Raw genomic sequence first — 14,095 nt, forward strand, 5'->3', positions numbered from 1 at the left:
AGAGTGCTGGTGTGCGCCACACTCCCCAACAGAAAACCTCCCATAATATTATATTCTTAGATTGTTCTTGTTATATATAATTAGAAAAAAAGTTCTCTGTTGGAATAGTGACGGTAGTCTGTAGCAAAAAATACAGATAGTAAATGTAATTGTTGAAAACACATGGTTGTTGAAAATACAGAGTTGTCCCTGTCACTAGACAAATAAAGTTTCAGGGGAGGTCCGTATAATTTACTCAAAGACAAGAATCTGCCTACATTTGTTTTTGTTTTTTGGTTGAAATCTGCCTACAATTCATATCCTTTCGGAAGCCTCGTGCAGGTGATACTCATGCTGTCATGCATGCCTTTTTTGGATTTGATCAATAAATATTATTTTTATTAAAAAAACAATCAAATCAAATCAAATCGTAAATCAATATTGAATGTCTTAATTGACGGCTTTGTGTAATCATACTCAGATCCTCTTTTTACCTTCAAAGCTTTCTCTCTAATCATGGTGAGTAGAAAAATCTCTTCATCCAATCCCATGTGACCGTCTGATTGGTTCCGAGAAAACTAAAAAAGTATTTTTGTTTTTGGTACAAACTAGAAAAGTTTTTTAAATCACTAAAAAAAAAATCAATCATTATTTGATGGAAGAGATTAATTAATTAATTAGTTACTGTTCCCACATGTCCATCTCTCCACCAGTCCCTACCTAGTTTGGGACGCCCTGCCTCTCTCTCCCATGGTTGTCACTTGTCAGGACAGGTAAGGGGTGCAAGGGGTGCAAGGGGTGCGTTGGACTTCTCTATAGCGCGACAGGAAATGTAACGCACATCCAATAGCCTCTAGATCTCTCTTTTTTATATTAACTCCTCTTCACCTGAAATGACTTAACTGTCCTCATTGGTAAGCTCCTCTCTTCCTCTACTATGTTTGTGCCATTGCCCGGAGAACCTCTCTTCATTTTTCTCATTTTCTTACGTTAGAATCCCTCTTTCTTTGTTTAATTCTTCTTCACACAAATTACTTACCTACCCTCTAATCTAGAAACCTTTCCATCCCACGTGTGCTTCTTCCTCGATGAACCCTTGGATCTTCATCTCCTCTAGGTTCTTATCCGACCCAGTTCCCCAGTGCTACATAATGACCACCTTACCCCTGTTCAAATAAACTGCCCTCACCTTTAATATAAGTAATGGGTTCTTCTCAAATGTTCCTTCAATTATTCTCAGTTTTCTCACCTTCTTTGCTTATCAAAGAGAGGGGATAAGCAAAAGAAGAAAATCATCTGAAAATGGGTTCGATTAAAACACCGTTATTGGAGAATGGTGGAGAAGAAGAAATAAAGAAGAACGGATGGAGGAAGGTGGTGGATGTGGAGGAAGCGAAGCAGCAGGTTAGCTTCTCCGTCCCAATGATCCTTACAAGCGTTTCATACTATTGCATCACCTTGATCTCCGTCATGTTCGCTGGCCATCTTGGGGACCTTGAGCTCGCTGCTTCCACCCTCGCTAACTCCTGGGCTATGGTCACCGGTTTCGCTCTCATGGTCAGTATTCTTATTCTCTTACCTACAACACCCCCACCCTCCCTTCCATTAATGGCTTTTCTATCTCTCTCTCTCTCTCTCTCTCTCTGCAACAAAGGCTGAGAACCTCTGATCAATAGCCACCACTAAACTTGTACAAGTACAAACATGGCTAGTCCTCGTCTGCCGCCTGCCCCCTGCCCCCTGTAGCCCGCGTGCAACAGGCAGGGCGAGATCCCATGTGGACTCCATCCGGACAAGGTGTTGGCCAGTGGATATGACGGTCATTTCGTCCCTGCCTGAGGTTGCACGCCGACTGTACGGACAGCGGCAGCAGAGGATCGCGATGAGGGATGGATCACTATTCTTTGACTATTCTGGACCTCAAGTGCCGCGCTAGCTAGATCTTAGGGAAAATTACCTGATTAGCCATTATTAAGTTTGTGTTTACAAAATTAGACATTAACTGTTTTAGTTAATAAAATTATCTAAAAATAAGTTTGGATTTACAAAATTAGCCAAAATAGTGTTCTTCCCTCAACCCAGTATGTTTTTTGACGGTTTTATCCTTCCACCTCCCCCTGTCCGATCACCCACCATCTGCAACCTCTCCGCCACTGCAATCCTCCCACCCCTGCTGAGAATGCATACCTTACCTCTCTGATTTTGATCGTCGATATGCCACTGATATGGAGAGCCACACTGAAAATCTCTATTTCCTGAGAATTGGAAAATTGATCTTTTATCACATTTAGCGAGTAACTAGGTTAGCACGAGATCTGAAAGTCCACTATAATTATCAGTTGGAGGGGTTTGGATCGAGTCCAAAGGGATATGGGATAATGGACCACAACAATTTTCCTTTCTTTGGAGTTTTGGGTTATCTGAATCCGTATTATTTCCAGTTTGGGAAACTGAAAATTCAAACTTTTTAGTGGAATCTCTATCAACTTAAGAATGATGCCATCAACCAGATCTATTTTATTTTTTGCTTCATTCTAGATCTGGTGTTCTACACTGAAATTAGATTTTGGTTTTCTCTTATTCCGTTGTTTTCAGTGTGTGCACTGTGAAGGACTTTGACTTATGGGTGAGCGCGCTTAGATCTATTGTTGAGTTTTTAGTAGATGATTGCATTACGAAGAGTTTTTGAAAATCTATTTCTCTGCTCTTGGCGTCCAGATCTTGTTTCTGTTCATTGGGGGTAAGCTAAATCGAGGGTAGAGGTAGGGTTATGGGAAGAAAGAACAAGAAGAAGGGCTTTGATTTATGGGTGAGCACTCATTGATTTGAGTTTTTAGTAGATGATTGCATGCGGAAGAGTTTTTTCTCTTAGTTGGGGTCTGCCGAATCGAGGGTAGGGCTGAGTTGTGGGAAAGAAGATGAAGAAGAAGAGACAGGTGGGGGCACCCCGGCGGCGGGAGGAAGAAGATGATCGCCGCCTCATTCATTGCCCTTTAAGGGTAAAATTGTCAGAAAAGAAGGAAACACACTGTATTGACTTGTTTTGTAAAACCAAACTCAACTTTTGTCTAATTTTGTTGAACCAAACAATAAGAGGTTAGTTTGGTAAAAGGAAACCTAAAAGTGTGTAATCTTGTAATTTTCCCTAGATCTTATCTTCTTTCTTTGTAATCTTCTTCTTCAAAAAAAATGTTGGACTTGTCCCCCACTGATCTTTATTTGGTTTTGTCTCTTTCTAGACTTCTATTTCTTCTACGACTTTGCTAGCAAGTTGAAATTAAGTTCAGGAATTTAATTTTATTTGCTCATCTCCATTACTTCTCTCTTGTTGATTGATTTGGCTATTCACTCCCAAAATTTAGGATTTGATTTTTATGGGGGAAGAGAGTATATCTTTATCCACGAGGATTTGACCCGAGAATTCAAAATTTCATTAATCTATTTCAAGAATTCAATCATAAATCAATTCATGTTCCTAGAGTGTGGGAGAAGCTTAGGAACATAAATTGATTCCCTTGTAAAGTTTCAGTGTTTGCTTTTTTTTCCTGTTTCATTTTTCTATTGGGAAGTTCTTACATGATTTATCTCTACATTTTGCCTGTTTCAGACTGGTTTAAGTGGGGCACTTGAGACACTCTGTGGACAAGGTTATGGAGCAAAGCTATACAAAATGATGGGAATTTATCTACAATCTTCAATCATAATAACTTTCTTCTTCTCTGTGATGGTATCTGTTTTATGGTTCTATTCAGAACCCATACTGATTTTGCTTCATCAAGAACCTCAAGTATCAAAAGTGGCTGCCATATATTTGAAGCATTTGATCCCTGGGCTGTTTGCTTATGGCTTCATACAATGCATCCTCAGGTTTCTTCAGACACAGACTGTCATTATACCACTAGTTATATGCTCAGTGATTCCATTAGCCATTCATGTCGGCGTCACATATACATTGGTTGTCCTCACACCTCTGGGATTCAGGGGAGCACCATTGGCAGCTGCCATATCACTATGGATATCATTTCTAATGTTGGCTCTCTATGTGAACTATGCCGATAAATTTAAGCATACATGGGAAGGGTTTTCAAAGGAATCATTCCGCTACATACTTCCAAGCTTGAAGTTAGCAGTTCCTTCTGCTGTTATGGTCTGGTAAGTGACATTCAAAGTTATAGCTGCTTACCTTACTTTATACATTGGAATTACTCTGTTTCCTACCTTGGTCTTCCACTCATTTTCTATAATTGAGGGTTATTGTTTCAGCTTGGAGTACTGGGCTTTTGAAATTTTGGTGTTAATAGCAGGATTGATGCCTAATTCAGAAACCAGCACATCACTGATAGCAATGTGGTATAGTTTCTAGCTTCACTCAATTTGTATATTTCCTCTGGCTTTGATAATTAAGCTTGGGTTCTTTTGAGGATTGAACCTGATGGATTTCTTGTGTATTATCTGCTTAATTAGCGTGAATACGGAAGCTGTCACATACATGATTACTTATGGTTTCAGTGCTGCTGTTAGGTAAGTTTAAAGACTGAGCTAGAATTCCAGTAGTGATTTTTGGGTTTCTATTACATATGTTCTTTCCTTCCATGCATCATTAGTCCTTACCAGATAATGAAATAATGGGAATTTATTCTGCTACGACACAGCACACGAGTGTCAAATGAATTGGGAGCTGGTAATGCAGATCGAGCAAAGAATGCTATCGCAGTGACCCTTAAGCTCTCTATCTTTCTGGCTCTTACAGTTATTCTAGCCTTGGTATTTGGTCACAATATATGGGCAAGCTCCTTCACCAGTAGTCCTATAATAAAGAGAGAATTTGCTTCCATGACCCCATTGCTTGCTGTCTCCATATTATTTGATTCAGCTCAGGGCATTTTATCAGGTGAACGATCGACATCCATTGCTTGAACAAACCCTAGATGGCCTATTATACAATATTATTGATATTTACAATCTTAAATTTTGCAGGGGTGTCCAGAGGATGTGGTTGGCAGCACTTGGCAGCATGGACCAACTTGGCAACTTTCTATGGTATTGGCACGCCAATAGCACTTCTCCTGGGTTTTAAGATGGGATTATATGCTAAGGTACTGTGAGAAACAATAAATTTTACATGTGAAAACACATAGCAGCAGAGATCTAACCAGTTTATATACTTTGATTTCATATGGATACAGGGATTGTGGATTGGTCTGATCTGTGGTCTCTCCACCCAAGCATGCAGCCTACTAGTTATTACAGTTCGCACAAAATGGGAAAAAATTAATCTCTGTGTGGAGAATGGTAAAGCCAAACCAGTGCTGGTCTAACTCTATATGGGTGATAATAGATTAATGCCTCAGAATACAAGCTTGGTTGTAGTAGTTCAAACAAGATATGCACGCGATAGGATACAGAAGCCAGAGATTGAGAAGTGATAGCTTTCCCTAATCGATTAGATGGGTTTTTCTCATGTCAACACTCCAATTAAAGTTCAGAGGTTGAATGGTCACTCAAAGAAGGATTGAAAAGAAAGAGGTTCAGGGGCTAGATGATCTCTGCTCCTGATCTACTGCTGATACATTGAGAAGGTATGCAGCAAATTCCAGCAATTGTATTAGCAGTCTGGTTGTATGTTATGTTAGACTAGGTTTCTCTCTGCAAAGCCCAAACCATCCACACAGAAAATTGAATAGTTTCTAAAAAATTTGGCCTCTCTGTATCTGAGTATATATAAATGAGAGTTTTTTATTTTTTTTTTTTTTTAGCAAAATGATCCCCAGAGGTAATTCCAGTGTAGATTCTACACAGATCATAAACACCATAACAAATCTAAAGAAAGGGATTCAAGGATCATAAACGATGCTATTACTGTAGGTGATAACATCAAATCACCAATTCATAATCATAATGAGCTTTCTTAAGAACTTCCATGACAGTTCCTTAAAGAATTTTCTCACAATAACCTCCCAGAAACAAACATTATTTTGTCCCTTCCAGAACTTCAAGCGTAATTGTGCCTTAATTGCACCATAAATGTGGTACATATTTCTCTTCCCCCCCCCCCTTTCCGAACCTGGCTCCTATGCATCCGGGCAGCCAGGCTGCATGTGCAGCGCCAGACTCAAGGCGGCGCGCTTTGACCGCCTTACCCCTGCTTTGGAAAGCATCCCGACTTTGAATCAAGTTGATCGCAGATAAAGGAGAAGACGTATGGATCATATATAGCGATACTAGTCCATGCTGTTCAGAATCCTACTTTGGCACAAGCAGTAACTTCATAGGCAGTTTGAATCCCTAGCATTCATAATTGACCCAAGCTCAAAACATGAAAAATGTGGCTCTTTGAATCTTTATTCCAATGGTTTATGAATATAAATTTGAGCTCAGACAAGATATTTAAAGCCAATTTAGCAAAAACTAATTGAAGCCAGAGCAGGAGTGGTGGACATCTGCAAATAGGTGCAGACGGCCAAGTAGAAAAAGACCAAAATCATCCCCTGTTTCATGGACGTACACTAGGGTCGAAAATGTTACCGTCGGGGACTCCAACGACTAGTTTTAAAGATCCGGTAGACGGATGTCCAGACAACTTTCTTAATGAAGATATTTACATATATCAGTCAGAGAGGTTCACTTCTCCGGGAGAAGAGAACAAAGTGTGTAAGTTATTGAAATCCATTTATGGACTCTAGCAAGCATCTAGAAGTTAGAACTCAGGTTCAATCAAACAACCAAAGAGTTTGGGTTTGATCAGAACATCGATGAGCTATGTATTTACAAGAAGATCAGTTGGAGCACAGTCTGTTACCTAGTCTTGTATGTGAATGATATACTGTTGATTGAGAATGATGTTGGTATGCTCATTTATGTAAAGAAGTTGTCCACAGATTTTCGATGAAAGACTTGGGTGATGCTAGTTATGTACTCGGCATCTAAGGTTGTAAGAGACCAAAAACAGGATGTTGGGACTCTCACAAGCAAACTACATTGTCAAGATATTGGAAAGGTTCAAAATGGAAAATTCTACAAGGAAATGTTCCCTTTAGACATGGAATTACACTTTCTAAATCAGTGTCCCCATACCCCCAAGGACATAGAGACTATGATAGGGGTTCCCTATGCTTATGCATTGATAGGATTATTATTTTTTATGCAATTAATGATAACTTAAAGGCTACCTCTTAGAATCACACCACTTGGGATGATTGTATTTGTTAGAATGTAATCTTCTACATCATCCCACTTATAAGGAGAGAGTAAAGCAGAAACCCTAATTGCTCAACACATTATTGTTTCTACATTTGAAGAAAGCATAGAGTCTCGTCGTCTTCAAGCTTGGGTTATGACCATCGGAGAAGGAGCAGTCAATAGAGATTATCACCAAGTTCTACATTCCTTTGGAGGGTACGTTGAAACTAGGGGGTGTTGATTCTACACCCGCACCGATAGGACTGACCTGTCTGAACCGGTGAAAAGCCTGAAACCAGCTCGACACGTTAGCTAAAAATGTGAGTCACAGTGCAAGGGGATGGACCGACGAACACCCGACCAAGCCCGAAACATTTAAGGACCGACACATTTAAGCCCATTTATGGATCCTTTGTTTTACCCCAATTACCCCATAAATTCTTTATTTTATCCCAAATATATATTTTCTTAATCACCTTGATTAATTTATCATCTTGCATTACGTAAGCAATAAATAAGGGATTATGGGCCGAATAAAAACATAAAATTTATAATTGTATGTTATTACCCTATGAAGTTGATGTGCCAAAAATAAATAGAGGATATATTCAAAGCCATTTATATTGTTCGAAATGCCATCATATGTTTGTCCATTGAGATTAAGGGTCATAGAGTTCCAAATAAATTTGAGATTTACTTATGGATGTCTATTAGCCTACTGAGGAACAATCTCTCAAGTAAGTTCTTGTTTAATCACAAAGAATTGAATCTCGTTAGGTGCTATATGGACCAAACTTGTATAGCCCGATTGTAGCCATGTCGTATGAGTCCATTTATAAGCACGTTTAGCCTATTTAGTATAATCCCAATTATAGACCTGTACCCGATTGATCACTTATAAATGAGACCATGCCTAGCCTATGAGGACCTATTACTTAAACGGGTCGGTCACAATACGGGATCCTAAAATAGAACAGAAATCGGCCTAGACGACCAATTGACACCCCTAGCTTAGAACCCTCTTTCTTTATCTAATTTTTCTTCACATGAAATTACTTATTAAATTAATAAAACATAAAATAAATAATAAAAAAGATCGAAGGGGTCACTCATATTTAAATCTAGCTTTGTATAAATTTTTCTCCACTATTTATTTATTTTCTTGATCTATGCATACCTATTTATTATTATTATTCCGATATATTCTCCTATTGATATTCTTCTATATTCTATTTTTATATTCTTGTATCGATATAACTAATCCTATTTCTATATTCTAAATTAATTCAAAAGGTCTTAGTGATCCCCTTCAACATTTACTTGGGATCCTATTTTTCTCTGGTTGTGTAGCAGAGTAATGAGAAAGAGGTTTGAAATCCTTTCAAACAATTATTACGAAATTCAATTCCTAACGATCAGAGCAGAAAACCAACCTCTCCCGACAATTCGAGAAATAAAAAATGGATTGAATATAAAAACTGGATCCATCTATAAACAAGAAAGAAAGAAAAAAAAAAAAGGAATTATCTTCAATCGGAATCGGGTGGTTGAAAACTACACCTTATTTATTGTACATTTATTGATGGGATTTAGCAGTTACCCTCTTCTCTATGAACCCTTTCCTTCCCATGTCCGCTTCTCTATGCCACTTGCAGACAGAACTCTCTTCCCTCTACTTAATAATGGTTCTTCTCAAATCGTCCTTTTCATTTTTCTCTGTGTTTTCTCACTTTTCTTCTTCTTTTTTGTTCTTATGAATCTTCATTCTTTTGGGATTTTCGTGCGGTTTCTGTGATCACCCAAAAGAAGAAAATAATCTGATAATGGGTTCGATTAAAACACCGTTATTGGAGAATGGTGGAGAAGAGGAAATAAAGAAGAAAGGATGGGGGGAGGTGGTGGACATGGAGGAGGCGAAGATGCAGGTTTGCTTTGCTGTTCCAATGATCCTTACAAACGTTTCTTACTATTGCATCACCTTGATCTCCGTCATGTTCGCTGGCCACATTGGCGATCTTGAGCTCGCTGCTTCCACCCTTGCTAACTCCTGGGCTGTGGTCACCGGTTTCGCTCTCATGGTCAGTATTCTTATACTCTTTAGAATTAAGGATGAAATTCACTATTTCAAGAATTCAATCATAACGTCAAATCATCGAAGAATTCACTATTAAGTCTATTGAGTTTGCATTTTTCCTGCTTCATTTTGAAGTTCTTACATGATTTATCCCTACATTTTGCCTGTTTCAGACTGGTCTAAGTGGGTCACTTGAGACACTCTGTGGACAAGGTTATGGTGCAAGGTTATATAGAATGATGGGAATTTATCTACAATCTTCAATCATAATAGCTTTCTTCTTCTCTGTGATGGTATCTGCTTTATGGTTCTATTCAGAACCCATATTGATTTTGCTTCATCAAGAACCTCAAGTATCAAAAATGGCTGCCATATACATGAAGCACTTGATCCCAGGGCTGTTTGCTTATGGCTTCCTACAATGCATCCTCAGGTTTCTCCAGACACAGACTGTCATAATACCACTAGTTGTATGCTCAGTAGTTCCATTAGCCATCCATGTCGGCATCACATATACATTGGTTGTCCTCACACCTCTGGGATTCAGGGGAGCACCATTGGCAGCTACCATATCACTATGGATATCATTTCTAATGTTGGCTCTCTATGTGAACTATGCCGACAAATTCAAGCATACATGGGAAGGGTTTTTAATGGAATCATTCCACTATGTACTTCCAAGCTTGAAGTTAGCTGTTCCTTCTGCTGTTATGGTATGGTAAGTGACATCCAATGTTATAGCATCTTACCTTATTTCATATGTCCAATGGTTGTTTCTTCAAAAAAAAATATTTTCTGAGCTTTATATATTGGAATTAATCAGGATTACTCTGTTTCCTAACTTGGTCTTCCACTCATATTCTCTAATTGAGGGTTTATTGTTTCAGCTTAGAGTACTGGGCTTTTGAAATTTTGGTGTTAATAGCAGGATTGTTGCCTAATTCAGAAACCAGCACATCACTGATAGCAATGTGGTATGGTTTCTGGCTTCACTCTTTTTGTATATTTCCTCTGCCATTTATAAGCTTGGGTCTTTTTTAGGATTAAGCCTGATGGATTTATTTTGTATTATCTACTTAATTAGCGTGAATACGGAAGCTGTTATCTTCAACATTACTTATGGTTTCAGTGCTGCTGTTAGGTAAGTTTAGAGACTAGTGATTTTTGGATTACTATTACATATGTTCCTTCCATTGCATCCTTAGTCCTTACCAGATGATGAAATAATGGGAAGTTATTCTGGTATGGCAGCACACGAGTTTCAAATGAATTGGGAGCTGGTAATACAGATCGAGCAAAGAATTCTATCACAGTGACCTTCAAGCTTTCTATCATTCTGGCTCTTACAGTTATTCTAGCCTTAGCATTTGGCCACGATATCTGGGCAAGCTGCTTCACCAATAGTTCTATAATAAAGAGAGAATTTGCTTCCATGACCCCATTGCTTGCATTCTCCATATTATTTGATTCAGCTCAGGGCATTTTATCAGGTGAAGGATTGACATCCATTGCTTGAATTGAACAACCCTAGATGGTTTTACAATATTATTGATATTTACAATCTTAAATTTTGCAGGGGTGTCCAGAGGATGTGGCTGGCAGCACTTGGCAGCATGGACCAATTTGGCAACTTTCTATGGTGTTGGCATGCCAATAGCGGTTCTCCTCGGTTTTAAGACGGGATTACATGCTAAGGTAGTGTGAGCAAATAATCAATTTTACAAGTGGAAACACATAGCAGCAGAGATCTAACCAGTTTATATACTTTGATTTCATATGGGTACAGGGATTATGGATTGGTCTGATCTGTGGCCTCTTCTGCCAATCATGCAGCCTACTAGTTATTACAGTACGCACAAAATGGGAAAAAATAAATCTCTTTGTGGAGAATGGTAATGCCCAATCAGTGCTGGTCTAACTAATCATGTTTGACAACAACTAACTGTATAGGTGATCATAGATTAATGGCTTAGAACAATATACAAGCTTGGTTGTAGTAGTTCAAACAAGAATGAATGCATAGCATACAACAGAAGCCAGAGAGTGAAAAGTGATAGCTTTCCCTAACTGATTCGAGAGTTTTCTCATGTCAACACTATAATTAAAGTTCAGAGGCTGAATGATCACTCAAAGAAGAATTGAAAAGAAAGAGAGGTTCAGGGACTAGATGAAATCTGCTCCTGATCTACTGCTGATACATTGAGAAGGTATGCAGCAAGTTCCATAAGCGCTTCATGGTACATGAATTACAGCAATTGAGTTAGTAGTCTGATTGTATGTTATGTTAGTTAGACTATGTTTCTAGCCTACGTGGGAGTTATTATGTGAACTATGTAACTATGTAAGTGGTTAAGTAGACGTGGCGTCGTGGTAGGAGTTAATAGAGTAATGAAAGTGGGATGGAGTCCTGGAGGAGAGGGTGAAACTATTCTGTTATCCCTCTAATAGAGTGAGGTGGACTCCACTTCGGGCAGTGTGTTCAGGCAGGGGGTAGGGTAGTCATTTCCTCCCTCCTATTAGATGGAATTGAAGAAATTGAGGGGCAGGCAAATTGAGGGGATAAAGATCCGGCTTTGTGTCTCTTAGTATATATAATTGATGATCATTTTGCTAAATATTCCCAAAGAGGTATTTCCAGTGTAAATTCTACACAAATCATAAACACTAAAAGTGGTCACGGGTTCAAGTCTCTGGAAACAGCCTCTCCGTAAAGCGGGGGATAAGGCTGAGTAATGACCCTCCCTAGACTCCGTAGTGGCAGGAGCCTCATGCACTGGGTACGCTTGTTTTTTTGTATTATAAGCACTAAAACAAATCTGAAGAAAGGGATTCAAAGATCATAAACGATGCTATTTATGGAATCACAAATTCATAATTATAATGAGATGTCGTAAGAACTTCCATGACAGTTCCTCAAGGAATTTTCTTGTCATGAGCAGCACGAAATGTGGATTTGATGCGGACATTTCCAACAACAATAACTTCCCACAAACAATCAAAACATTGTTTTTTCCCTTCTAGAACTTCAAGACGATTTTTGAAATTAGGAGTAAAGCTATTTGTGTTTTAATGAGCCTTCTTAATTGCACCATAAATGCAGAACAAACTTCTTCCTCCATCCCCCCCTTCCCGAGAAAATAAAGACTAATAAAAATAAGGAGAAAAGAACGCTACCTACTTGTGTGCGGCACACGGCTCCGGTGCCTAGACATAGGGCCACACGAAATAATTGCCACAATTCCCTGAGGGTGTGGCAATCATTTTGCATGGCCTAGTGTCTAGGTGTAGAAGCCATGTGCCGCACGTCACCAGTTAGAGTTCTCTTTCCCTAAAAATAATATGGGAAAAAAAACTTTAGCTAATCACGTGGCTCCTATGACTAGACACAATACTGTCATATCCCATGGAAAGTACCGCCTTACCCCCATGAAAAGGCAGAAATCCCGCTTAGATTGATGCTTGCGTGTGCGCTCCCATTGGCCAGCGTGCTCATGCAAGCTCTAGAGGCCCATGCAGTGTTCTCTTACCCAAAATAATAATAGCAATTTCTTTACACGGCCTATTAAGCACCCTGACTACCTTAAGAGGTCACCCTCATTGTGCCACATGGACAGATGATGTGGCTATTTTGACCGTTGGATAGATAAAACATGGTCTAGATTAGTCATTTATTAAATTTGTTACTCAAGTTATATGGCATACCCCTATGTCCATGCATTCGTACTGTACTTCAACCGCTACTATGCAATCTCCTTGATCCAAGATTTTTTTTTTCAAAGTATTTTTGTCACTTGACAAACTTCATGTATAATGAAATTTGACATCTGAGTAGGGGACCTTCAAGTGCATACCTGTCCACGAAATTTAGGTCTCATCTGATCTGCCACATGGGAGACATTTGCACCATTAAGGAGAGACTTCTTTAACAAACCATGTAGGAATAATTTATAAAAGAAAAATCCATGTAGGTTGGTACTACCAATGGTTCTCCTCGGTTTTAAGATGGGATTATAAGCTAAGGTAGGGTGAGCAATAGTCAATTTTACAAGTGAAAACACATAGCAGCAGAGAGCTAACCAGTTTATGTACTTTGATTTCATAGGAAACAGATCCTCTAGGGCGCAGCTGCTCGAGCGGCCATAGCAGCACAGGCACAATGAGGTGCGCAATGACCACCTTATCCCTGTTCAGACAAGGCACTCGGGCAGGGGTAAGGTAGTCAATGCACGCCTCACATGGTTTGTGCCACTATGGTCGCTCGGGCAGCTGGGCCGTAGAAGATCTGGATCCGATTTCATATGGATACAGGGATTGTGGATTGGTCTGATCTGTGACCTCTCCTGCCAAGCATGCAGTCTACTAGTTATTACAGTTCGCACAAAATGGGAAAAATTAATCTCTCCGTGCTAACTCAATAGATTGTATTATTGCTCTCTCTTAATGTAGAGAAGTTTGCTTAAAGTATATATACATGCAATGGCTTGATAGCCAAGAAACAAAAGCAGAAAAGGAAAGAGAATATAAGATAGACTAGGATACATAAAAAGAGAAACCATAATCTAAGCCAATCTCAAATACAATCTAATTTATAATCCTAGTATGAGTTGATCACCGCAACCTATATTGTCGATATGGTTCAATACACCCCCTCAAGTTGAAGATCCTCTGGGATGGACCTTTAACTTGTTACAAAGAAATTGAAATCATATAGACAGTAAGCCCTTAGTCATGATGTTTGTGTTCCACCTGGTGGTGGAAATGAAGTTGATGGTTAACTCTCGTTGTGCAACCTGCTCACACACGAAATGAAAGTTAATTTTCAAACGCTTGGTGTGGGCATGAAAAAACGGGGTTGACCGACAG

The 14,095-nt window shown here is 39.1% G+C and overlaps 2 protein-coding genes across 3 annotated transcripts; both read left to right on the plus strand.

The window, feature by feature from the left end:
- Positions 1 to 1,268: 1,268 nt before the first annotated feature.
- On the plus strand, positions 1,269 to 5,410 carry LOC122652272 (protein DETOXIFICATION 19-like). Its single transcript, XM_043845969.1, has 7 exons — positions 1,269 to 1,536; positions 3,587 to 4,131; positions 4,243 to 4,329; positions 4,444 to 4,500; positions 4,632 to 4,870; positions 4,957 to 5,075; positions 5,166 to 5,410. Exons 1-7 carry the CDS (start codon positions 1,282 to 1,284, stop codon positions 5,295 to 5,297), a joined length of 1,434 nt encoding a protein of 477 aa, XP_043701904.1. The 5' UTR covers positions 1,269 to 1,281; the 3' UTR covers positions 5,298 to 5,410.
- Positions 5,411 to 8,974: 3,564 nt separating this feature from the next.
- Positions 8,975 to 11,209, plus strand: LOC122652273 (protein DETOXIFICATION 18-like). 2 transcript variants are annotated; one of them, XM_043845970.1, is made up of 7 exons: positions 8,975 to 9,236; positions 9,406 to 9,950; positions 10,120 to 10,206; positions 10,317 to 10,373; positions 10,484 to 10,722; positions 10,809 to 10,927; positions 11,019 to 11,209. In XM_043845970.1, the coding sequence occupies exons 1-7, from the start codon at positions 8,982 to 8,984 to the stop codon at positions 11,148 to 11,150; spliced, it is 1,434 nt and encodes a 477-aa protein (XP_043701905.1). In that variant the 5' UTR covers positions 8,975 to 8,981; the 3' UTR covers positions 11,151 to 11,209. The 2 variants fall into 2 exon arrangements, with proteins under 2 accessions (XP_043701905.1, XP_043701906.1); XM_043845971.1 differs by lacking the exon at positions 10,120 to 10,206.
- Positions 11,210 to 14,095: the final 2,886 nt, after the last annotated feature.

This window comes from Telopea speciosissima, chromosome 2 (assembly GCF_018873765.1).
Source record: "Telopea speciosissima isolate NSW1024214 ecotype Mountain lineage chromosome 2, Tspe_v1, whole genome shotgun sequence".
Taxonomy (NCBI): Eukaryota; Viridiplantae; Streptophyta; class Magnoliopsida; order Proteales; family Proteaceae; genus Telopea; species Telopea speciosissima.